We start from the raw sequence: 26191 nt of genomic DNA on the forward strand, positions 1-26191 counted from the left end.
TGATATCACACCTATACTATAGGACTTTTGTGGCAGTTAAATAATATTCTGCATGAGAAGCACCCAGCAAAGGTCTTGGCACATAGTAAGCACCTGTAGTTGATCACAGGCTTATTGACCATGAGTATCATTTTTGCTGCAGAGCCAGCCTTCAGCTTTCCTCACTTTATTGCATCTGTGGATTCATAAAGTAGTAGAGTTCCAGACAGATGTACTGGCTGTGTCTTGAATGAGGAGAGGGCAGAAATCCATGACATTTTTCAGCTGCACTGTCAACACACTTGGTGGTCCTGGTTAGCATTAACATGACGTGGTTTTATGACTTGACTTAGTGCACATCTAGCCCCTGCTTTGTGTGAGACACTGAATCAAGAATTGGTAATACAGGAATGAATAAAAGGTAATCTTTGTCCTCAAAGGGCTCATAATCTAGACAGGAAGTGCTTACCATCTTTTCTGGGTGAAATTCTTCTTCTTTTTATACTTATTGAACATTCATTTGTGCTGTTCCCATAAGACATGCACTGGTAGGTATTTGGAGGTGAAAGTAAGTAATGATAAAGCCGGGCTGTGCCCCTAAGGTGTTTAGAATGTGGTGTGTAGTTCAGTTAATTGGCATGCTGTGGTAGGAAAATAATGGGCTTTCAGTCAGAAGACCTTAGTTCGTATTCAGGCCTCAAAACATACTTGTGGAATGATGGGTTGGGCAAGGAAGGCCCTTGTGTTCTAAGCAAGAAAATGAAAAGAGTTAAAATCCAGTTACTCATTCATCCATTTGGCAAATATTTATCGAGTACCTGGGATTCAGCAGGGAATAAAATATGCAAAAAGCCCTGCCCTCATGGAGCATAGATTCAGTGGGGGTGACGGAGGATGTAAAAACTGCTGCCGTGAAATTTTTAAAAGGCAGTGAAGGAAGCTATGGAGAGTTGGGGAGGAGGGGTGGCACATTTACAGAGAGTGGCAGGAGAGGCCTATTTTGCCAAATCCCTTTTTAAGCCAATGGGGATGGCACCAGGTTCAAGAGGCAGAAGAGACCCAGAGCCAGCACACGAGATGGGGTTTTATTGGGGAACTTTCATACCGGGGAGAGAGTCTAGTGGTGGTGGGATGGACAGGAGAACCACCTTCCATATAGTCCAGGGGCGGCAAGTGGGCTGGACAGGAAAACCACAATGGCTTGTGAAAGGCATCCAGTTTATATAGCATTTTCACTTAGCACCCTCCCCATAACAACCTCCGCCTGGCAACCTCCATGCAACCCCAAATCGGGGCCTTGATTCCGGGTGCAGCCTGTGTTCCATGGGACAGTATGCGGGCTCAAATGTTCCTCATCGACAAGGAACGAATCTCTGTTTCACCATTGCCGGATTCCCTAGCTCAGAACACACATTCAGTGTGTCTGCCATACAGGGTCTTTCTCAGGGTATGCTTAAGTTATTGCTGTCAGGTGCCTTTAACATACAGGGCCTCACTACAAACTAACATTTGAATGAAGAGCTGGAGGAAGTGAGGAAGCAGTTCAAGGAGACAGCCCCAACCCCAGGAGACCAGTGGGACTGGAGCAGAGTGTGTATGGGGTGCAGTTAGGGGGAAGTGGCAGTGGTAGGAGGCAGGGAAGGGCCTGTGGGACATGTTGCTAAGGACTTTGGCTTTTACTGGGCATAAGATAGGAAGCCTTTGAAGGAGTGTGAACAGAGTGATGGGAGGATGTTCTCACAACCCAGGGAGACATGGTAATGATGTGGACCAATGAGATAGCAGTAGATGTGGTGCACAGGGTCAGATTCTGGAGGTTATTTTTAAAGATAGAGCCAACAGGATTTGCTAAAGAATGGCATTAGCAGGGTTGAGAGCTGAGTTACTATGAAGCCTGAGTGGCCATCCATTGAGATGAGGGTGACGGTGGGAGAAGCAGATTGTGGGGGAGAGCTCAAGGAGTTCAGATTTGCACCAGTTAAGTTTGAGATGCCTGTCTGACTTTCAAATGCAGAAGTCTGGTTAACTGGAGTTCAGGGGAGAGGTCCTGGCTAAGGATGAAAATACCAGGATCATTAACATAGAGGCAGTATCTAAAGTCAAGAGTCGATCAGATCTCTAAGGTAGTGATTGCAGCTACAAAAAAGAAGAGCTCCAACGACTGAACATTGTGGTAAACTATCATGTAGATAGTAGTTATAACCATTATGCACTTCTGGGAAAATGTGGTACCTCATGAGGTACCTTCACCCTGTTCACTGTGGCCGCCTCCAAAAACTTTGTGTTTGTTTACTAAATGCTGTCTTCATGACATGAAAAATTGAAGGCTTTTTCCTGTCAGGGATTGGATTTATTCAGGCACAAAGATAATTTGGGCACCACTGGAGTTGGGCATAGGCAGTTCTGTGCAGGATGCTTCACAATAGTATTTCAACAGACATAGTGATCTCGGCTTCTGATTTCGTTACATAAAAACACATTGATTCAGAAAAGGACAAAAGCAATGTAGGTCCACAGAGATTAAAACATCACTAGGCCGGGTGCAGCGGCTCATGCCCGGTGAGCACATCATGCCCAGTGATGTAATCCCAGCATTTTGGGAGGCCAAGGCAGTCAGATCATGAGGTCAGGAGATCGAGAGCATCCTGGCCAACATGGTGAAACCCTGTCTCTACTAAAATACAAAAAATTAGCTGAGTCTGGTGACAGGGGCCTGTAGTCCCAGCTACTCGGGAGGCTGAGGCAGGGTTATTGCTTGAACCCAGGAGGTGGAGGTTGCAGTGAGCCGAGATCGTGCCACTGCACTCCAGCCTGGCAACAGAGCGAGACTCCATCTCAATAAAAAAAAAATCACTAAAATGGATGTGTACATTATGTACAGTATGCTTTCAACTTTAAGGTAAAAAAAAAATACCAAAAGATTGGACTTAAGACAGGGGCCAGTTTTTCTAGGTTAAAGATGCCTTCCAGAAAAATGTTTGTTCAGCCATGCTTTTAGCAATCACTTATGTGTAGAGAGCTTTTCCACGTCTCCTGTATTTATTCAGTCAACAGGAATTAGCTTAGCAGCATAACCCAAAGACTTATCATTTATGTTGCCTTATGACTGATAGTGCTAATAAGTAACTTAAGTCCAATGATCCTATTAAGAATTTTACAACAAAGAGGGGCTTGAGTGACCTAAATAAAAATCAGTGCCAAAAAATTCCTATATGGAACTTCTGGAGAGTGTCCCAAAGAAAGAATTTTCTTTTCTTTTTTTTTTTCTTTTTGAGACAGGGTCTCATTCTGTCACCCGGGCTGGAGTACAGTGGTATGATCATGGCTCACTGCAACCTCAACCTCCTGGGCTCAATTGATCCTCCTGCTTCAGGCTCCTGAGTAGCTGGTACTACAAGTGTGCATCATTGCATCCAACTAGTTTTTCTATATTTTGTAGAGACAGAATTTCATCATGTTGCCCAGGCTGGTCTCGAACTCCTAGGCCCAAGGGATCCACCCTCCTTGGCCTCCCAAAGAGCAAAAGAATTTTCAAAGTACATAGTGTGTTTATCACCTACTGACAAATTTCTCAGATCATGTCTGGGAGCACGCTGGCTACGTGGGGATTGTAGATTTTTGCCTATGTATGCTCAATTTAAGTATCAAACACTCCATAAACCTTGCATTGCATCTCTTTAAATTAGAGATTTTTAAAGGCTCTACAATTCAAAAGTATTGTAATAATTTTCAAAGTATGCCACACTCTCAAGAGGTGTCCATCTATGGGGTGATACTTGGGTAGGGGGAATAAAGTCTACTTCTGAATTGTGGGTAACAAACAAAAGTCCAAAAGTGCACAGGCAGGCAGCTTGTACTTACCTTAATAGATGCATACTTTGGAAGTGAACAGCATTGAAGCATTAGGTCTTTCTGTACTCCAGTGGCAGGGTGGGCCTTGCAAAACTGTAGGGCCTTCACCTAAGACAAAGATAACACTTATGTGTTTGCAGTAACTCATGGACACTTTGGACTTAGTTTCTAAGGGTTTGATCCCTTCTCCATCCAGTGTTTCTGGACTTCTTCCTGGAGTAAGGACCTTGGGAAGAAGCCTTCGTTCCTGTCTGTAACCCCTATTTAGTGCACTGATTGGGGTGCTTAGCACAATCACAGCATAACAAAGGAAAATAATGCCACTAAAAAGAAAGATTGTTCTGATTCAATATTTGAGAAAATTTCATTCAAGATATTTTGAAGTCACAGAAGAGAAGTTGGACTTTGTATATTTATCAAAACAATTTGTCCTGGGCTCAGTGTCAGTAATATTAATATGTCCTTTTTTATTTTTATTTTTTATTTTTATTTTTGAGATGGAGTTTCGCTCTTGTTGCCCAGGCTGGAGTGCAATGGCGTGATCTCGGCTCACCACAACCTCTGCCTCCTGGGTTCAAGCAATTCTCCTGCCTCAGCCTCCCGAGTAGCTGGGATTACACGCATGCACCAGCAATGCCTGGCTAACTTTTTGTATTTTTAGCAGAGACGGGATTTCTCCATATTGGTCAGGCTGATCTCAAACTCCCGATCTCAGGTGATCCGCCTGCCTTGGCCTCCCAGAGTGCTGGGATTACAGGTGTGAGCCACCACACCCAGCCCAATATTTCCTTTTTTAAAATAACTGAGGCAGATGTTGTGGGTATTACATATAAACTTCCTCATAGACAATCTGTAAGTTGGCAGAATTTGATGAACACATTTGGATAATGTATTAGTCCGTTCTCACGCTGCTAATAAAGACATACCTGAGACTGGGTAGTTTATAAAGGAAAAGAGGTTCAATGGACTCACAGTTTCACATTGCTGGGGAGGCCTCACATTCATGATGGAAGGTGAAGGAGGAGCAAAGGCATGTCTTACATAGAGGCAGGGAAGAGAGTGTGTGCAGGGGAACTCCCCTTTATAAAACCATCCGATCTCATGAGACTTATTCACTATCACGAGAACAGCACGGGAAAACCTGCCTTCATGATTCAATTACGTCCCACCAGGTCCCTGTCATAACACGTGGGGATTATGGGAACTAAAATTCAAGATGAGATTTGGGTGGGGACACACAGCCAAACCATATTAGATAACATTTTCACTTCAGCTCTAGGATTCACTGTCAATTATGGCAGAAAAGATGGATAGAGTTGTGTTGGGAACAGACCCTCCATAAACTCGCCCCAAAACTGGCCATAAACAAAATCTCCGCAGCACTGTGCCATGTTGGTGATGGCTGTGATGTCCACGCTGGAAGGTTGTGGGTTTACCGGAATGAGGGCAAGGAACACCTGGCCCACCCAGGGCGGAAAACCACTTAAAGGCATTCTTAATCCACAAACAATAGCATGAGCGATCTGTGCCTTAAGGACATGCTTCTGCTGCAGATAACTAGCCCAACCCATCCCTTTATTTCGGCCCATCCCTTTGTTTCCCATAAGGAATACTTTTAGTTAATCTATAATTGATAAAAACAATGCTTATCACTGGCTTGCTGTCAATAAATATGTGGGTAAATCTCTGTTTGGGGCTCTCCGCTTTGAAGGCTGTGAGACCCCTGATTTCCCACTCCACACCTCTGTATTTGTGTGTGTGTGTCTTTAATTCCTCTAGTGCTGCTGGGTTAGGGTCTTCCCGACCGAGCTGGTCTCAGCGGAGTTGCTCTTGTTTGCCCAGTATGTCTTCAAGTATGTGATTTCTCCAGCATTTACCAGTTTGAATCATCATCTCTCAGGTGCTGCTCTCTGATCAAGTTGAACATATCATGTAATATACATATATTTTTCAAAGTATCTGAGCATACCACAACGTTACATTACATAATCCTTTTTTCCCAAAGATCATTTATCTTCCTTTCCCTTACTTCCCTTCCTCCTTTCCTTCCATCTATCCTTTCTTGTTTATCTACAGACAAAATTGCCACAAAAATGTCACTGTTAGCTATTTGGAGAAGCTATTAAAACCATTTGCTAGGAGAAATTCCAGTGTGTGTCTAGTTAGCAACCAGGGCTTTCTCTGACAACTGGTAGAAGGGTCCAGTTGTGCATGTCTTAACCATTCATAAACCATAGGTATTTTATTTTCACTAGTAAAACTGTGTGATAATTATTTCAAATAATGTTATTGTTAATGACTCTGATATTTAAAACACTTCTCAGGAAAATATTACTTGGATTCACTTAGGAATTTATAAACATCTTTTCACTAAATGTAATATATCATACCAAGTTTTATGTCAACTTGTTTTTCCTAGCTATCTTCAAAAGTTAGTATAAATTTAGTAAGCTTCCTAATGTAAAATCTAGTATACTTTCTGATTTCTAACAAACCACAGTTTATTTTTGTTTATGGTATTCTGGTGAAAAAATTATTGATAGTTTTAAAATTAATGTACCTTATAAAGCAGCATAAATTATGTATTTTCTGTGTTCTGAGTTCTTAGAGCTCTTAGTGGTATTTCTTCCTGATTTTAGATTTGTAAATTTTGTTTGGCTTTTTGATGTGTGGGCATTGAATTAGTTTCTCTTAGGAGAAGTTTCCAGATGAGTACTGCTTTTAGAAAAAGAAACGGATATTTTTATTAATACCTGTTGGAACTTCTCTGGAAGGTTTTGGATTTGTTTTCTTTTTTCTGTCCACTACAAAAGTGATGAGACCGGCCTTATCCTTTCATGGAGTGCATTCATCAAAAAAATTTTTCTGGTTCTGTCCATGTACAACTTTCACTGTTGATGGTTCTATTTATTAGAATTTAAACATATACTTTGTATGTTTATGAGAATAGAAATGTAGAAAAAAATCAAAAGGATATGCATCACTTTAATATAACTCAACAGAAAAAATGCCATTGTTTATATTTCTATTGATGCAAGATACTTCATTACTATTCATTGTTTTATAAACATACAGTTTATATTAATAATTGTGTACTTTGTTGATAGATTTGTAAAATCTCTAATTTTTAGAACATATGTTTCTTTATATTTGATTCTAATTTCTCTTAACTATTTTCTTGCCCTACAGTTTACAGTAACATAATGGGTACATGAGATTAGTTCTTCATAATGTTTTTTTATCTCCTCAAATCCACTGAGTTTTATCTCATCCACCTGGGAGCTTACGACCATGGCCACCCCTGGATCTCACTGTCATTCAGAACAGCTTGACCTCTAAAACCCCCTACTGGCACCACAGACTCCCATCTTTTAGTTTGTTCCCTCCCACCATACATGTGACCTACCCAAGCACTCTTGTTTTCTCTCTCTCCTGACTCCATGTTTTTCTTTAATCATTCTAAGTCCTATGATCTATCTCTAATTATTCATCTCCTGATACCCTCAGTGCCCCAGTGTCTTGTTGAGCTTCCTAACAAACCCTCAGACCCATTAATTCCCATTGGCATGCCCTATATCTATGGCACTGGGCACTGTTGAAAAAACAATCCTGTAACAGGTGGAAATATACTATTATGGCATCTTCCTTAAAGGGCCCTCCGCATCTCCTGGCTGTCCTTCTACCAGTCCCAAGTCAGGTCCCCTCCCACTCCACTCAGCTGTCTTCACTGCTATATTAATTCTGTAATTGGTAAATATGCATTAATATTACATCCCAGATGTGTGCTAAGCTCTAGGGATATGATGTTGAACTAAAAACTCTACCCACGTAGTCTGCAAGAGAGTCAGACACTTATAAAGTAGCAGCACTAATGATGATTTCATTACACTTGAATCAAGCAGTGAAAAGCAAAATGTTGCCTGAGAATAGATTGAGATAGAGTGGGGCAGACTCTAACTTGGCTATGTGTAGGCTTTTCTTACTATTATTGCCTTACTTTTCCTTATTGTTTACTATATGTGGATTCCTGGGTTAATATTGTTGTTTCTTTCATTTCTTTTCAAAATTTATTTAAATGATATTATACTTATTCAGTCATTTACAGCTTGCTTTTATTTTTCAACATTATGCCCGTGCAGTTCATCCATGTTTATACATGTTACTTTAGGCAGTTTGTTTTCACTGCTGTATACATATTTTTCAATATTTCTATTTATTTATCTATGGTTGAGTCTGTACATATTTGGGCTACTTTCTATTTTTTGTTATTCTTTATAGAATTCTGATATGAGCAGGAAAGGTGTGATAAAGATTGGTTAATTTTCAATATACAGGTTAAAGTTACCTTCAGCCATTCACTGTAGCCTTCTTTATCTAACATAAGCATCACATATTACTAATAAATTAGCCCACTTTGAATGTTCTACCATATTTAAAACAATAAGATAATGTCTTCATAGATTTTCCCGATCTACTTTCTTTGGAAGAGGATTGAAAATAATTAAATGTCCAAAGTCAGAAAGATAGAACTCAGACTGCCAGTCTGAATAATTTAAAAGCAAATGTTTTTAAATGATTCTTCTGCAGTTCATAAGAAGAACTGAAATAGTGTTAGCAATGCTACTAAAAATCAACAAAGTCATGGTGAATTACATGCTATCATATGTAACATCTTTCAGCTCCAAATCACCCTTCAACACCTTCTGTCCCTTAGCAGACTGGATTTTATGAGCATTTCTCCTTCACAGAGAGGCCAATGTTGAGATTTCTCAGTAAAGAGTGCTGAAGGGCCATTGCAGGAGGAAGGGCCTCTCTTACTGTTTTCAGCTGCTGCCCTACTCATCAGTGGTGTAGGTGTAAGGACATCCAGTGTTGCTCTGCCCCAGCCACAGGCAAGGGAATGTGCAGTCCCTCAGTGACTTCACAGCCCCAGCCTGTTCTGGTGACCACTTTCCTGCAGCCCTCCCAACAAGGACACTACATGCTCCAGGTCTCCTGCCCACAGTGGGCCCTGAACTCCTTCTGTGCACCTGCTCATCAGTGGTGGCTCACTTGCCCCTGAGAAGGCTGCTTCCTGCTTGCCCAGCTGCTGTGGCTCTTCCAGCAGGCTGCAAACACACCTTTTCCAGTGAGGTCTTGTATTAGTCTGTTCTCACACTGCTATGAAGAAATACCCGAGGGTAATTTACAAAGGATAGAGGTTTAATTGGCTCACAGTTCCACGTTGCTGGGGAGGTCTCAGGAAACTTACAATCATGGTGGAAGGCAAAGGAGAAGCAGGCACCTTCTTTACAGGGTGGCAGGACAGGAGTGAGTGCAAGTGGGGGAATACCAGATGCTTATAAAACCATCAGATCTCATGAGACTCACTCACTATCACGAGAGCAGCATGTGGAAACCACCCCCATGATCCAGTTACCTCCACCTGGTCCTGCCCTTGACATATGGGGATTATGGGGATTACAATTCAAGGTGAGATTTTGGGTGGGGGCACAGCCAAATCATATCAGGTCTGAAGGCCATCTTTGGGGAGAAGGTCCTTTGCCAAGTTTTGTTTTTTTGGGGTACTCTTCCTGAGCTCCAGGGTACCTTTTATAGTTTTCTTTACATTTTATTTAGGTTTCAGAGTTATCTAGCTCTTTAATGATATTTTTAGCAGTTAAATTATCTTCTGTTGAAGAAAATTGTCACCATGAATAAAAATTTAGTGGGACAAAATATTTTACAAAGTTAGAAAATTAACTGCACTTCAGAACATTATCAAAGATGCAACATCTTTTTTCCCCCAATAATTGCTTATCACTGTTATCGTGCTTAAATCTAAATGTCATATACTTAGCAAAAGGAGATACTGCTAAGTTAGAGGTTAGGTACTTTAAAGCATATTCACCTTTGTAGCAGAGTGCACACTGGTTTCATAGTGTGCCTTTCTGCGTTAGTAGTTTACTAAGTGCTTTGTACATAGCAGTCAATAATTATTTGTTTAAAAAATCAATGGTATATTTAATTCAGTGTTCAAAAAGTTCATGCTAATATTAATCGTGTAAAAATCTTTAAGCCTGTAAGATTTTTGAATAGCTCATAATGTCAGCATCTGCTCCACCTGGGTAGCTGAGGAAGCTCAGTCAGAACACCCTGGGGGGGAATTTTCTATCATTGTTTGCAGATTAGAATGGAGTCTCTGGGGAGGTCCCTGCTGTGTGTTTATCCAGCAATTGAGGGAACATGGTGTGATTGTACCCATTACTGTGTGAAGAATATCCAAATGCCTTCTTTAGACGGTTGTTCTTCTTGCTACTTATATATTAAAAGCAATTATGTGATATTGTAATGAATTATGTTGACAAGCTTTCATTCCCAAAGCTGCTTATCTATGTACATTATTTCTGACTGGAAAACTTATTTTTTTTCCTGCCCGTCTGAATGAATTGCTTGCCACTGGTGACTTATGGCCTGTTTCATCGATTTTCAGTAATGAGATGGAGCAGTATGAGGTAAATATCTATGCACAAAAGCAGGGATTCTAAATCACATTCTGCAAACCACACATTTGATGGTGCAGTTAGCCCATCTCCTCAAAAATGTTTGTGGTGAAGTTTCCTTGAAAAAGCTTGGGCTTAAAGCATGTCACTTAGATGACAGATTTAGAAAGAATTTCGGTTATTACAGTGAGAAGTCCACTTTGGCTCAGTCAGGCTAACCCGCTCCAAGGGTAGGAGAGGATAATTCACCAGGCAGTGCGTCTAATGGGCATCGTCTCAGTGGATGAGGGAGATAGAGAGAGCCTGTGGTTCTTTTAAATGCATTGATTTCTCTACGGAGTAGCATTCAAATATGTAACTGATCATGGACTCCAGGTAAGTGATGATGGACTCCCCTGGTTGTAGAATTGCTACCGGGTGTTCAAATGTCTCAGGCAAGGAAAGCAGTGAAAACAAAGGCAAAGAAAATCCTTGTGGGATTCACTCATCTGGTTTCATACTGAGTCACTGTCTCACGGGGATGAAGTACCGTTGGAGTTCACTCTTGATCTTGATAACGGAGAAAGAATTATGCGCTGTTAAAAAGAAAGATATCTGTGGAAAGGGGGGGATCCCTTGAAGATGGTGTTTTATAGAACTGCTATTTTATGGCTCTTATATCCTTTCCATGCATTATTTAACTTCTTTTAGTCTTTGCTGAACATAGATACTGCCTAGATTGGTTTCCAGCAAGAACTGCATTGAAAGTTCTATGAGCTGAAAACAAAATAACTTTTTATGCTATAAAGTACCTCATGATATGTGACTGTAGGTGAAATACAGGAAGGTCTCAAGCTCACACCATTTCTCCAAATGTGCTACTTACATTTCTGCGTATGACAAACTACTCTTTCTTTCACATGTATATAACTATGTATGTTTTATATGTACATATCATATATATATCTAGATAGATATATATAGTCCCTACTTGTGCTCCCCTACTCGGGACTATAGTACCTATATATTTGGTACTATAAAGGTACTATAGTCCCGAGTAGGAGAGAAGAAGTAGGGAGGTCTACAGAGTAATATCTATCTATCTAGACATATGTGACTTTTATAGAGAGATTTTATATGTAGATAGACTTCCTCTCTGGATTACATGTAAATTTATTAAATGTCACGTAATACTTTATGTTCTCTAGTTAGAAAGGAGACCAGGTAGATTTTTCATTTCTTCCTTATCATTTCCCCTTTAATTAATGGTTTTATCCTCATATGGGGACTCATCCAGGCCTTTCTTTATGACACCAATAAATCTCACTGCCTCTTTCCCATCTGTTCTCTCCACAGTTTTCCTTCATTCCATGATCCATGTCACTCCAGTTTCCATTGCTGCCCTTCTCAGCATTCCATCTTCTTGTTTCTTCTGTCTGCTGTGCCTAAAATTAACTTGAAAACATGAACCATCTTCAAGACAAATCTATGGTGTTCTTTATATCAATTTTATAAAAGTACAATGTAATCAAAATGTGGAACACCTTGGCTACCAGTCACTGGGGATATGGCCAAAGGTCAAGACAAGTGTACTCTGGCCTTTTAAAATTCATACAAATAATGATTCAATTTCTTATTTAAAGTGCTGCTTTTCTTATTTGATGCATTCTTGTGTTTTGCCTGAGTTTAGTCAATTATGTAGAAATGTACAAATTAGCAACTAATTAAGGACATAACTTGATATTCTTTTTTGGTGCTGACCTTTCTTGTTTTTTTTTTTTGGAGACAGAGTCTTGCTCTGTCGTCAAGGCTGGAGTGCAGTGGTACAATCTTGGCTCACTACAGCCTTCACCTCCCATGTTCAAGTGATTCTTACCCCTCAGCCTCCCAAGTAGCTGAGATTACAGGTGCACACCACCACGCCCAGCTACCTTTTGTATTTTTAGTAGAGGTGGAGTTTTACCATGTTGGCCAGGCTGGTCTGGAACTCCTGACCTCAAGTGATCCACCTGCCTTGGCCTCCAAAAATGCTGGGATTACAGGCATGAGCCACCACATCCAGCCATAATTAAATTTAGTTGAGGATATTGAAGATGATGTAATGGGATGAAATAAAAGCAATTCTGGATAAATTATATAATATATGTTTTAGGAATAAATGATAGAAGTCTAATGAATTTGTCCTATATTACAAATAGGATTGTAATAGTTTAGTGCATTCCAGAGAAGAAAAATAATAGACTATTAAATTAATTTAATCAAAACCAATTGTGCATTTCAAAAAAGATAAAGACATGAATGGAATTTGAGTACACTTCCATACTTTCGAAAATGAATTTAAAATCTAACATGACTCAGTAAATCAGCTACGATTTTCTGACAGGGATTGTTGGGGAGGTGTAGAAAAAAGATGGAGAAGGAATTAAACAGTAGAGAAGATTTTACAGATACAAATACTGAGTGACTCCAAAGTAATCCTGGGATTTTTGTTGTCATTGTTGTTCTGATCTATTCCTATTTATATTTCTTGGAGAGACATGATACATTTGACCACTTCATTTCAGCATGCAATGTAAAATAATAAGAGCAACTAGGCTGCTAAGAACCCAAAGCCAGATGGTGTATATGTGTGTCATGCTGAGTTGATGGTTTGGAAGTGCCAGCTCTGCAGAATGGCTGGAGTCGAATAATACTTCAAGGTAATCCTGCTTAAGATCCACTTGCGCATCTCCGTATAACTTTTACATTTTTAACAGTTAATTTAATGAATTGTAAGTTGCAGTGGTCAGCAGGATTCATGTAAGCAACAGAAAAACACACATAAAATGTCTGTAATGGGATTTGTTAACTGTCAGTTCAAATCAAACTCTTATAAAGTGACAGAAGCCTCAACTGTTTTAATAGTATTGGCAAACTGCTTCTTAAATAAGCAAATAGCCAAAAGTGAGTTTATGCTTCTTTCCTAAGAAGGATAGACTGTTTCATAATTTTTAGAGATTATCTTTTGAGGACTAACCAATGTGAGTCAAAGAAACAGTAACAAAACCCAAACATTTCCTCTTTGTCTCCTTGTGTTTAGAAAATACGAAAAAATGGCTGGGCGTGGTGGCTCATGCCTGTAATCCCAGCACTTTGGGAGGCTGAGGCAGGTGGATCACGAGGTCAGGAGATTGAGACCATCCTGGCTAACATGGTGAAACCCCGTCTCTACTAAAAATACAAAAAATTATCCGGATGTGGTGGCGGGCACCTGTAGTCCCAGCTACTTGGGAGGCTGAGGCAGCAGAATGGCATGAACCCAGGAGGCGGAGCTTGCAGTGAGCCGAGATCGCACCACTGCACTCCAGCCTGGGCAACAGAGCGAGACTCTGTCTCAAAAAAAAAAAAAAAAAAAAAAAGAAAGAAAATAGGAAAAAATCATTTGTAGTAGCTCCTTTCCCTGACCTCCACGTTCACTCTTTGGGGAAGTCTTCTTAGCAGTTCAGGTGAGGTGGGGGCCGTACTATAGTCCCAAGTAGGGGAGAACCAGTAGGGAGGTCTACAGAGAGTGACAGGTAATAGTGAGGGGACTGCTGTGTTAGATGACACCATTGGGTAAGAAAATGAATCAACTGTAGAAAAGTATAAGACTTCATTTGTACATACTGTTAATTATATAAATCTGAGAAAGTGTGGCTTAGACTATTACGTTTAGATTTGCAGAAATTATTTTGTTTTTTCCCTCTCCTAGAATTCGAGATTCTGTTTTTCCCTTTTTTTTTCATGTTAAGTTTCCCTCCTATTCCTATTTCTTTTCTTTTAAATCTTTATAAAAGCAAGTATTTCCCAAGAATTAGTAAATTACTTATTTATACAAAAAATTATGGAGTAATTTAGTTAGTTTCTTCTTTCTCTATTTTGAAGGTCTGATATTAGGTACATCTATATTTAAGATCATTATGTCTTCTTGATTAATTGATTTTTATCATTATGAAATGTTCCGCATTATTTTTGGTAATATTCCATATGTAGATAGATACTTTTTTTTTTTTTTTTTGACGGTGTCTCCCTTGGTCACCAAGCTGGAGTGCAGTGGCATGATCCCAGCTCACTGCAACCTCTGCCTCCTGGGTTCAAGTGATTCTTCTGCCTCAGCCTCCTGAGTAGCTGGGACCACAGGCGCACACCACCATGCCCAGCTAATTTTTGCACTTTTAATAGAGACGGGGTTTCACCATGTTGGCCAGGATGGTCTTGATCTCTTGACCTCATGATCCACCCATCTCAGCCTTCCAAGGTGCTGGGATTATAGGCATGAGCCACTGTGCCCGGCCGATAGATTCTTTAAAAAAATTCAAAGTTATCTTTTTATTGAGACCCTGGCTATCCTGAAGTTTGTGAAGTAGGAAAATCTGAGGTCTCACAGAGAAAAATATATCTCTACAGTGTTGTTGACTATGAAGGTTCAAAAGAGAAAAAAGTGTTCCCTACTGTATGCTTAGCTTGCTCTGGAAACCTACTTAATAAAAAGAACTTTTGGGGCCGGGAGTGGTGGCTCACACCTGTAATCCCAGCACTTTGGGAGGCTGAGGCAGGCGGATCACGAGGTCAGGAGTTCGAAACCTGCCAGTATGGTCAACATGGTGAGACCCCATCTCTACTAAAAACACAAAAATTAACTGGGTGTGGTGGTGCGTGCCTGTAATCCTAGCTACTAAGACAGGAGAACTGCTTTAACCCAGGGGGCAGAAGTTGCAGTGAACTGAGATCTTGCAACTGCACTCTAGCTTGGGTGACAGAGCGAGACTCTGTCTCAAGAAAAAAAAAAGAACTTTTAAATTCAGGGGTACATTTGCAAATGTGTTACACAGGTAAATGTGTGTCATTGGGGTTTGTTGTACAGATTATTTCATCACCCAGGTATTAGCCTGATACCTGTTAGTTATTATTCCTGATCCTCTCCCTCTTCCCACCTCCACCCCTCAATAGATCCCACTGTTTGTTGTTCCCCTTTCTGTGTCCATGTGTTCTCATCATTTAGCTGTCGGTTATAAGTGAGAACATGCTGGAAGCCTACTTTAATATTAGTGTAGTTACTTCAGCCTTCTTATGGTTAGTGTTTGCATTCATTTACTTTTAACCAACTTTACATTTATACTTACATGCTTTTTTTTGTTTTGGTTTGGTTTTTAAAATCCAATCTGATAATCCCTGCCTTTGCATTGGAGAGCTTAAACCATTTATATTTAGTGTAATTACAGACATTGTTAAGTCTGATATCTTATTTTAGTTTTCTTTTTGTTCCATTTATTCTTTCTTCCTTTTCCCCAAATTTTGACTTTTTCCTGAATTAATTTAATATTGCTAGTATTTCATTTTATTTTCACTATTGGCTTATTAGCTATGGGAGGCAAAATTTTTTAAATGGCCCCAAAGATGTTTCACACTAATGTCAGGAACCTGTGAATATGATGAGATATAATTCCTTTCATTGTGTTACAATATATGGCCTTAAGAAATGAACACTATCCAGGTGGGCTTGATTATATCACATGAGTCTTAAAGGCAGAGAGCTTTTTCAAGCCAATGAGAGATGAGGAAAGCAGAAAGGAAAGTCAGAGATCTGATGCATAAGGAGGATTCAACATTCTCTTGCTGGCTTTGAAGATGGAAGGGACCATGTACAAGGACTGGAGAACAGACACAAGGAACCAAGAGTGACCCTAGCCAACAGCCAATAAAGAAACACGAATCTTAGTCTCACAATGTCAAGGGACTGGATTCTACCAACCTGAATGAGCTTGGAAGTAGATCTTTTCTTTCGGCCTCCACATAAGGGCCTAGCTTGGCCAACACATTAATTTTGGTGTTGTGGTACCCTAACCATAAAACCTAGAGTAACCTTCCTGGGCACCTGACCTACAAACTGAGAAGGAATATATTGGTGGTGTTTTAGCTGCTAAGTTTGTGGTAATTTGTTATGCAACAATGGTCAACTAATACATTAGCTGATGCCCTCTATTCTTTTAGTGGTTGCTCTGTGGTTTACAATATGCATATTTAACTTATCACAGTCTGCTGCCAACTAATATTATACAACTTTATGTGTAATGTAACAACCTTACAACTATATACCTTCCATTCTTTCTTTCTTGTCCTTGGTGCTGTTGTTATTATAAATTTTACTTCTAAATATTCTTAAAACTTCACAAAATTGTTATATTTTTGCTTTAGTTAATTATCGTTAATAAATGTAGAAATTAGAAAAGTAAAAATCTTTTATATTTATTTTCATATCTGTATTATCCACCTCTATTTTTCAGCAATTGTCATTGATCTGTATAGATTTCCATATGTGATATCATTTCTTCATTCCTCTAATATATCCTTTAGTGAAAGTCTAATGATAATTAATTCTCTCAGTTTCTGTTTATCTGAAAAAGTCTTTCACCTTTGAGAGTTTTTCTCCATTATAAGACTTAAAAGATATTGTTTCATTGTTTCTTGGCTTGGATCATTTTACACAAGAAATATGTGTTAATTCTTTTTGTTCTGTATGGTGATATGTTTTTTCCCTCCAGTGGCTTTAAAATTTCCATCTTTGTCAAAATTTTATGAAATTTGATTACACTGGGCATTGATACGGTTTTCTTTGTGTATACTCCACTGTTGAGCTTCTTGGATCTGTGGGTTTATAGTTTTCAGAAAACTTCGAAAAACTTCAGCCATTATTTCTTCAGTTTTTTTTTTCTACCTGACCTTTGGGTCTCCAATACACATATGTTAGACTGCTTGATATTTTCTCACAGTTCACTTAGATTGTTAATATTTAAAGTCTTTCTTCTTTCAGTGATTAATTTTGGAAAGTTTCATGTTTTCATGTTTTCTATGTATTCAGTTTTTAATCTTTTCTTTTTCAGTGTCTAATATGCTATTATTTCCATACAATGACTTTATGATTTCAGATTTTTTTTAACTTTTGAATATTAACTTTGATTCTTTTTAATGTCTTATTTCTCTCATTATTTTTATGTCTTCCTTTAACTTTTTGAACTGATTTAATTTAGTTGTTTAATGCCCTTGTCTACCAATTCCAATATTTCTGTTATTTCTACATCTGTTTTTATTGAATGGCTTTTCTTTTGGTTAAGGATGTTTTTCTACTGCTTGACATGTTCAATAATTTTTATTGGATGATGGACATAGTGCGCTATGTTGTTGAATGTCTGGAATTTGTTGTCTTCCTTTAAATAATGTAGAATTTTGTTTTTAATAGGCATTTAAACTACTTGTAGATCAGCTTTTTTTTGTTTGTTTGAGGGCTATTTTTAAGTATTGTTTGGGTGGATCTATGTTAGCCTTTATTCCAGGGCTATGTTAGTGCCACTATTTAGGCATGAGACTTCTTGAGTCTCTACTGAATGCCTGTTGTAGCCAATAAGGCCTCTTCTATGTGATTAGTCAGAACTGGAATACATCTCTATCCTGAATGAGCTTTGAGAATTGTTTAGCCTATTGCTTGTAGTAGATAGACTTCTTTTTTTTTTATTGTGTTACTTGCATTATTGCAGTTGTCTGGAACCAAACCCACAATATCTCCAAGGTGTATCTGAATATGGAGCAATGGCTGTTCAAACATCCTTATCTCCAACTTCTAGTATCTCTGTTATTTGGATCCAGGTTTATTGATTGATTTTTCTTCCATTTAGGAGTCATACTTTTCTTCTTCTTTGTATGCCTGGTAATATTTTTTTTTAATTTTATTTACTTATTTATTTATTTATTTATTTATTAGAGGATGTGGAGAAATAGGAACACTTTTACACTGTTGGTGGGACTGTAAACTAGTTCAACCATTGTGGAAGTCAGTGTGGCAATTCCTCAAGGATCTAGAACTAGAAATACCATTTGACCCAGCCATCCCATTACTGGGTATATACCCAAAGGACTATAAATCATGCTGCTATAAAGACACATGCACACGTATGTTTATTGCGGCATTATTCACAATAGCAAAGACTTGGAACCAACCCAAATGTCCAACAATGACAGACTGGATTAAGAAAATGTGGTACATATACACCATGGAATACTATGCAGCCATAAAAAATGATGAGTTCATGTCCTTTGTAGGGACATGGATGAAATTGGAAATCATCATTCTCAGTAAACTATCGCAAGAACAAAAAACCAAACACCGCGTATTCTCACTGATAGGTGGGAATTGAACAATGAGAACACATGGACACAGGAAGGGGAACATCACACTCTGGGGACTGTTGTGGGGTGGGGGGAGGGGGGAGGGATAGCATTGGGAGATATACCTAATGCTAGATGACGAGTTAGTGGGTGCAGCGCACCAGCATGGCACATGTATACATATGTAACTAACCTGCATATTGCACACAGGTACCCTAAAACCTAAAGTAGGTAGACTTCTAAAATGACCCCCAAAGACATTCACCTTTGTGTATTCCCCTCCAACTGAGTTTGGGAAGGATGTGAATATGATTATTCTTGTAACTACATTACTTTATGTGGAAAAAGGAAAATTATCTAAGATGGGCTTGATTTCATCTGGTAAGCCCTTTAAAAAGAGATTTATCTGACTGATTGCTGAGTAAGAAGTCCAATATCTGAAAAGCCTGGTTCATATATTTAGTCCAAATGTCTAGTTGCTTATGGTGTGAAGGCAAACTTGGTCCAGTTACTGTATCATGGAGTTTTTAGGTGAACAGTTGTAGTGAATTCACTTGTCTTTGGAGGGTATTGCAATAGCTTTAACCAGAACTTTCTTTCTTGGACTTATCCTCCATCATGTTTCCTTGCTTTCCAGGCTGCATAAAACAATTCAGTGGTCTCCAGGTATTTACGCTTTATCAGTACCAAGGCAATATTCTATTTCCTCTGCCTATAAATAAAAACCTCACAGAAATTTTACATATAATGCAGTAACTAGGCTTTTTGAGCTTACCAAACCCTATTTTTTATCAATCTTTAAAACTAAGGGATATTGAATTAGAAGGGAAGGATTTGAAAGAGGCTAGCCAACTATATTTCAAAACAATAAAAACCACTCTCTTTAAACTTTTAAGTTATTTGAAAATATTTTACACCAGTGAAATAGAGAGAGAATAATACAATCAATTTCAGTATGCCAAATAACCAACTTAAGAAATAAAATATTATTTGTACAGTTGAGGCCATGTACAGATAATATTTCCTCCAATCTTATCATTCTCTCTCTAGAGGTACCTTAATGCAATGTTATTAATTCCCACACATTTCTTCATGTATTACTTCATATCCCTGCATCCTTAAATTTATCTTTGCATTTTTTTTTGAAATTGATTTTAATTGTCAGACTTCTTTCCTGGTTTCCTTTTTTTTTTTTTTTTTCGGTTTAACATTTTGTTGTGAAAATAAAATGTTTATGTTTGTTTAGATTTCCATTGTATGAATATAACACCATTATTTATCCAGTCAGCTATTAAGAAACATATAGTTATTTCAACTTTTTTGAAGCAATGAACACTCAAATTAACCTTTGGTAGATATGACTAGTACACATGTATGAGAGTTTCTGTAGGGAATGCCCTTTATAATTACATCACGAAATAAATAGAGTATATGCATCTTTAAATTACTATAGATGGTCCACAACTCAGAATTTTTGACTTATTATATTTCGACTTTATGCTGGTGTGAAAGTGATCACATTCAATATTTCATGTTCAGCACAATATTTAATAAGTTACATGATATTTTCAACATTTTATCATAAAACAGGCTTTGTGTTAGATGATTTCGCCCAACTGCAGACTAATGTATGTGTTCTGAGCACATTTTAGATAGGCTAAGTTAAGCTCTGCTATTCTATATGTCGGGTGTATTAAATGCATTTCCAACTTAAGATATTTTCAGTTTACTATGAGTTTATAGGGACTTAGCTGCATCATAAGTTGAGGAGCATCTGTAGATATTGTCAGTTGTTTTTCAAAGTGGTTGTCCACATTTGCATTCCTACCATGAGCTTTCTGGTTGTCCTACATCTTTGTGACACTTGGTATTGTCAGAATTAAATTGTAAATAATTACACTGGTGAGAAATGCTACCTCATTGTGGTCTTAGTTTGCATTTCCCTGGTTATTAGTTACCTTTTTATGTTTACTAGCCAGATTAGCATGAAGATTATTATTCTCTGGTAGGGTCACTCCAGTTTAATCAAACTCCATTAGGGCCAACATAGAGATTCAAACATCTAAAGTCCTAGGATATGAAAAATAGAAAGATATGAATAGAAATATATGAAAAATAGAAAATAGAACATTTTTCTAAGTATGAAATTATTCCCTGAGTTATTTAAGTTATTTCTAGTTATCAAAACATGACTCTTGCCAACACTTCTATTGTGTCGTTCTCAATTGTGGCAGTTTTAGCTTCTTTTACTCTGGCTTTTCTGGCTGTAGAAAGAATGACAATAAACCTCAAGTCACTGAAGCTAAAGACAGGCTACGTTATGAGGAAACATAGAACATTACTCTGCCTAAGACTGACTAATAATAGTAAGATTTGATGAACTCCAGAAAGTCTAGGTTAACAATTTCAGTGTTCTAGTGCTGTGCTAAGTGATGGAACTAAATACTTTTTAGAATCCTTCTTCCCTTGTGAGGACCCTATCCACAGAGCTTTCACAGACTCTTTCTACTGCCAATGAGGAAATTTACCAAAAAAGGTCCTTGCTATCTTTTCTAAAGAGGCAATGAGTAAAATTGTGTCTTTTACAAAGATATCATCTGTAAACTATTTTCAGTAGAAAGAAAGCCAGAAAAATTTTCCTGAATCTATCTTTGGTGCTAATTGGGTATGACTTTGTGTGCAGGAGATACATTTTCTGCCCTTTCCATAATTTGAATGATCATCTGTCTAGCTGCATTACAGTATGCTGCCTGCAGTGTTCTCCCTTTGCAATGGTCCAAGTAAATAAAACATAGCTGATCTAAATGCTTCCATTCATAATTGATTTGGGGAATGTATAACCTGTAGTTTTTTTTTGGGGGGGTTAGAGAAATTGTATAGGTATCTCTGTTTATATTACTTTGGAAATATTTTATTTCATAAATACTAAAAACTTGAGTAGAAGGTCATTTGGTTCAAGTTTGACAACAGAAATTTGTTTCATATCAGCCTTAATTATTACATTCGGTCGATTTTTTTATGACTCAAGGACCCGCTTCCTACCACTTCCTTTGGTAGAAAAAATATCTAAATGTAAGAGATGAAAGCATAGGAAAGTTTTTCACATTTAGACTGAATTGTCTTGTTATTCAGACCGTCCTCACCCTTTTGTTTTCACTTCTTAGATGTTTGTTAAAACTCACTAGTTATATTGACTAGTAGAAACCATAGACGTGATTTAGACATGACATAGTAGAAACCATGACAAACCATAGACATGATGCTTTAAAATAATGGCCCTGCAGTTTGATCGTTGATACTTCTTTCTGTTGGGCCCTATTTAGATGTGTGTGTGCGTGCATGTTTTGCACTTGTCCTGAGGTGAGTGAAAATGGAAGTGGTGTTTTAAAGATGAACTTTCTCTATAAAAGCAAGTTGTAAATGTCAGTTCTCTATTTCTAGGAGCAGCTCTTTAAAATATGCTTCTGATCCTTTCTTATCAGATGTCATGTTGTACACCAGCAGCTCATTTGCTATTCCACAGCTTGGGTCTCTAGATCTTAATGACTCATACCGGCTGTTGTCCCCCTACAGGTTATCCAGGCTGTCTTTTTTGGCATCTGTGTGCTGACTGATCTTTCCAGTCTTCTGACTCGAGGAAGTGGGAACCAGGAGCAAGAGAGGCAGCTCAAGAAGCTCATCTCTCTCCGGGACTGGATGTTAGCTGTGTTGGCCTTTCCTGTTGGGGTTGTGAGTATGATGGAGGATGCATTTAGCCACAAAAGAAACTTGGCTCTTATTTCAGACTTCTAAGAGAAAAAAAAAGAGTTCATTATAAGAGGTTTCTGTATTTTTAGTTTTCTGGAGCTGTCAGTAGCACAGATGCAGTGGCTTAAACAACAAACATTTATTTTCTCGTAGTTCTGGAGGCTGAAGTCTGAGATGCAGGTGTCCACAGGGTTTGTTTCTTCTGAGGCCTCTCTCCCCTTGGCTTGCAGATAGCGCTTTCTGACTGTGTCTTCACACTGTCATCCCTCTGTGCCTGTCTTTGCCTAAACTTCCTATTTTTATAAGGTATAGCAGTCATATTAGATTAGGGCCCCCTAATGACCTCATTCAACCATATATAATCACCTCTTGAAAAACCCAGTCTCCAAATACAGTCACATTGCGAGATTCTGGGGGTTAGGGCTTCCACATATGAATTTTGCAGAGGACACAATTCAGTCTATCAGTTTCTTAAGCAGCCCAGACTTGAAAGGTAGGGTCCTTGGGTCAACCAGGCTTTTGAACTTGGGAGAGGAGATCAGTATTAGCTCATACTTCTTCAGTTACCCAGCTGTGCCATTAGCTACTATCACTGAAGTAAATGCCTCTTAATGTTTGGGTCTGTTTTGACTTCATTGATTTTCATTGTTTTCAGTTAGGTTCTCTCCATAACTCATCTTCCTTCACAAGTCTGTTAATTTTCCATTGTCTGCACATAAACCATGTTTTTTTAAAGGCCCTCAGAGACCCTACAGATTTTAACCTCTGCGTAGCCAGGAGAAGATAACTCATAAATATCACACACTGTAAAGATGAGTAAGAAGTTGTTATTTAATTCAAATTCAGACCTTTCATTTGCCAGCTGACTTTGGGGAAAAACAGAAGTCTCAGTGATGTGGTCTAGCACATGCACCGAGTCCATTGTAGGAAGAGTCAGAAAGTTGTTCATAAGTCCTTCCAGTGGATTACTCATATTTGTCAGGTTTGTAGCTGGTAAAAGGCCCTACATGCTTGCTTTAAGAACAATTAGTAGACACTCAGATGGTCACTGAATTGCTTTTTCTGTGTGCCAAATTATATGTTCTTGGATGAAATAAATAGCCCTTAACCCTGAGAACAACACAATGGCCAGAGAGCATTATAATTTGTTCACACTCCTCATTCCCTCATCCTTGTCCTCTGAAAACTTAAATAAGTGAGTACTCAGATTGAAGCTAACCAGCAAATCTCTCAAATTCCATTGTTTAGCATAGCAGAGTTTAATGCTTTCCATATTACTTAATATTTCCTTCTTTGGACTTTCCATATAAAATTCAAATACTTTCTATCAGAATAGTCATCTAAGAGAAAATTTCTATTACCATAAAGCACAAAGATACATACTTTCTGCATAAAAGAATTATCTAGAAAATCTCAGTCTCTCTGTGTGTACATGTATATGCATCTATATCTAATATATAGTATATGCATGTATATTATATATATCATGTATATATCTTTTCTTTTTTAACGTCTACTCCCTTGGAATTTCTATAGACATGTCATTGCCTGTGGAAGCCTTCATTGCCTAGAAGGACTACAGTAGTAATACAATAAAAAAGTAGGCCAGGCGCAGTGGCTCACACCTGTAGTCCCAGCACTTTGGGAGGCCAAGGCGGGCAGATCATGAGGCCAGGAGATTGAGACCATCCTGGCTAACACAGTGAAACCCCATCTCTACTAGAAATACAAAAAATGAGCCAGGCGTGGTGGTGGGCTCCTTTAGTCCCAGCTACTCGGGAGGCTGATGCAGGAGAATAGCTTGAACCCGGGACGTGGAGGTTGCAGTGAGCTGAGATCTCACCACTGCACTCCAGCCTGGGCAACAGAGCAAGACTCTGTCTCAAAAAAAAAAAAAAAAGTAAACATGAGTACAGTGTTAACATGTTTTCTCTTAGCTCCCTTCCGTATGTGATATCAAATTATGTCTCTACAGGGAAAATTTCGACTTATGTTGTAAATTTTGCTACTCTCCTCAAAAGCTCATGGCATATGCCCTTTAGGCATTTTTGACCTTCCTTTGGGGGAAACTTGCACCTGCCTGAAGCTTGAAGTATATGTCAACTCTCAGTGTCTTTCCTAAAGTTATCCCATGTATGTTTCATGGTTTATAAAACAAGTGGTGGCCTTTTTGTTTAGTTATTTGTTTTAGTACATCTGATATTTTCCTCCATCTATCACTGTCTTTGTTGTTTTGCCTATGTTTTAGAAAAAAGAGGAATAAAAGTGCCTTTCATCCCCACCCACCCCATCTCTCTTAAACCAGAAGTCCCAGCATCACACTTTCATGGCGTGTGGGTGCAGCTGTCCTAGTGGCTCTCTGACGGCCCAGCCAATCCTCATCACTGCGACCAGGGCTTCCCATGTCACCCAGCACATGGAGGGGATCAGTGCTCTTGAGAATCACAAAAGAAATCAAAGAATAGATAAGGAATCAGAGATGTGTAACTCATTGATGTTTTTAACTCATTTTTTTTTTGGCCATTGATATTTTGTAGTCACTATTTCCATCTTTCATAATCATCCCTGTTACTGTGAGTCACTGTTCCCTTCATAGTTACTAGTCTATTATTTTCCTAAACTTTTAAATGTTCCTTTCAAAGAAAGTGACATTTCTTTCTCTCTTTTTCCCCCCTCCTTTCTCTCTCTCCTCTCCCCTGTTTTAAGAAGAATCTAGGTCAGTATTCTCTAGAAATCATCATATGTTTTCTACTGTTTCTGTCTTGCTCTGTCATTTGATGTTTTGTATCTATTTATGCAATTTCCACCAGACTTCTCACTCTAATACACAGAAATTCATTTTGAGGCCAAAAAAGCCTGATAAATTGTTCCTTCCCAAATCCCATTAATTTTATTGCGAAGTCATATTTATACAATATATGAATGTGCCTCTTTACAAGTATTTGTATTCGTCTGTTCTCACACTGCTAATGAAGACATACCCGAGACTTGAGTAATTTATAAAGGAAAGAGGTTTAATTGACTTACAGTTTCACATGGCTGTGGAGGCCTCACAATCATGGGGGAAGGCAAAGGAGGAGCAAAGTCATGTCTTACATGGTGGCAAGAGAGTGTGTTCAGGGGAACTCCCCTTTATAAAGCCATCAGATCTTGTGAGACTTATTCACTATCATGAGAACAGCATGGGAAAAACTCGCCCCCATGATTCAATTACCTCCCACTGGGTCCCTCCCACGACACATAGAGATTATGGGAGCTACAATTCAAGATGAGATTTGCGTAGGGACACAGCCAAACTATATCAGTATTTTAACACAAAATTTTTTTTTCACTAAAACATTTAATTTTGTGATTTTTCATCTTTCTGTCTGTCTGTAAGGTTATTTCCCACCTTTCCTTTCCAAGGTGCTGTGTCTTCACTGTGGCTTCAGAGCTTCCCCTGTCCTTTCTGTACCTTTTTCCCTGTTCCCCCAACTGCTCAAAAGGGTCTAGAATCCTGCTGTAGTTTCATTCTTATGACTTAGGACTTTCTTCCTTATTAAAATGCAAACTCTCCCTGGAGCAATGCCACAAGGAATCACATGAAGAAGCATCATTTTTACTTTTTCTGTGCCTCCTGGCCTGGAATGGAAGTGCCAACCCAGAAGGCTCATTACATCAGAAGGATGGAAGAGCATTAATGGCCAGGAACTGATGGAAGCAGAATTATGCCTGTAGGAATCTGTAGCATAAAAATGCTTATCATGTGTGCAGGTGATTAGTGATAATATTTATAAGTAAACATCTTCATCACTTTGGTGGACACAGTCAAAATCCTAAGGGACAGAATTCTTAAGCACCCTCTCTGTGCCAGGGGAGCACCGGGCATCCTATAGCTGCAGGCGCAGAGCCTCAGCTTTAAGTCCTATAGGACTCAAAGGCCTCCCCTGCTCTACCACCCTGAGTCCCCAGAGGCCTCCCCTGCTCTACCACCC

General features: G+C 38.7%; 1 protein-coding gene across 7 annotated transcripts in view; it reads left to right on the forward strand.

The window, feature by feature from the left end:
• AIG1 (androgen induced 1) overlaps nucleotides 1-26191 on the forward strand; it is a 282222-nt gene that overhangs the window by 54399 nt on the left and 201632 nt on the right. For 5 of the 7 annotated variants that reach the window (XM_063666675.1, XM_054492250.2, XM_063666676.1 and 2 more), the window contains one exon: nucleotides 22044-22199. The exons of the other annotated variants lie outside the window; for them this stretch is intronic. In XM_063666675.1, the coding sequence (XP_063522745.1) occupies nucleotides 22044-22199 (156 nt within the window). The remainder of the gene's footprint in view (nucleotides 1-22043; nucleotides 22200-26191) is intronic. 7 annotated transcript variants of the gene reach the window in all.

This window comes from Pongo pygmaeus, chromosome 5 (genome assembly GCF_028885625.2).
Source record: "Pongo pygmaeus isolate AG05252 chromosome 5, NHGRI_mPonPyg2-v2.0_pri, whole genome shotgun sequence".
In the NCBI taxonomy this organism is placed as follows: domain Eukaryota; kingdom Metazoa; phylum Chordata; class Mammalia; order Primates; family Hominidae; genus Pongo; species Pongo pygmaeus.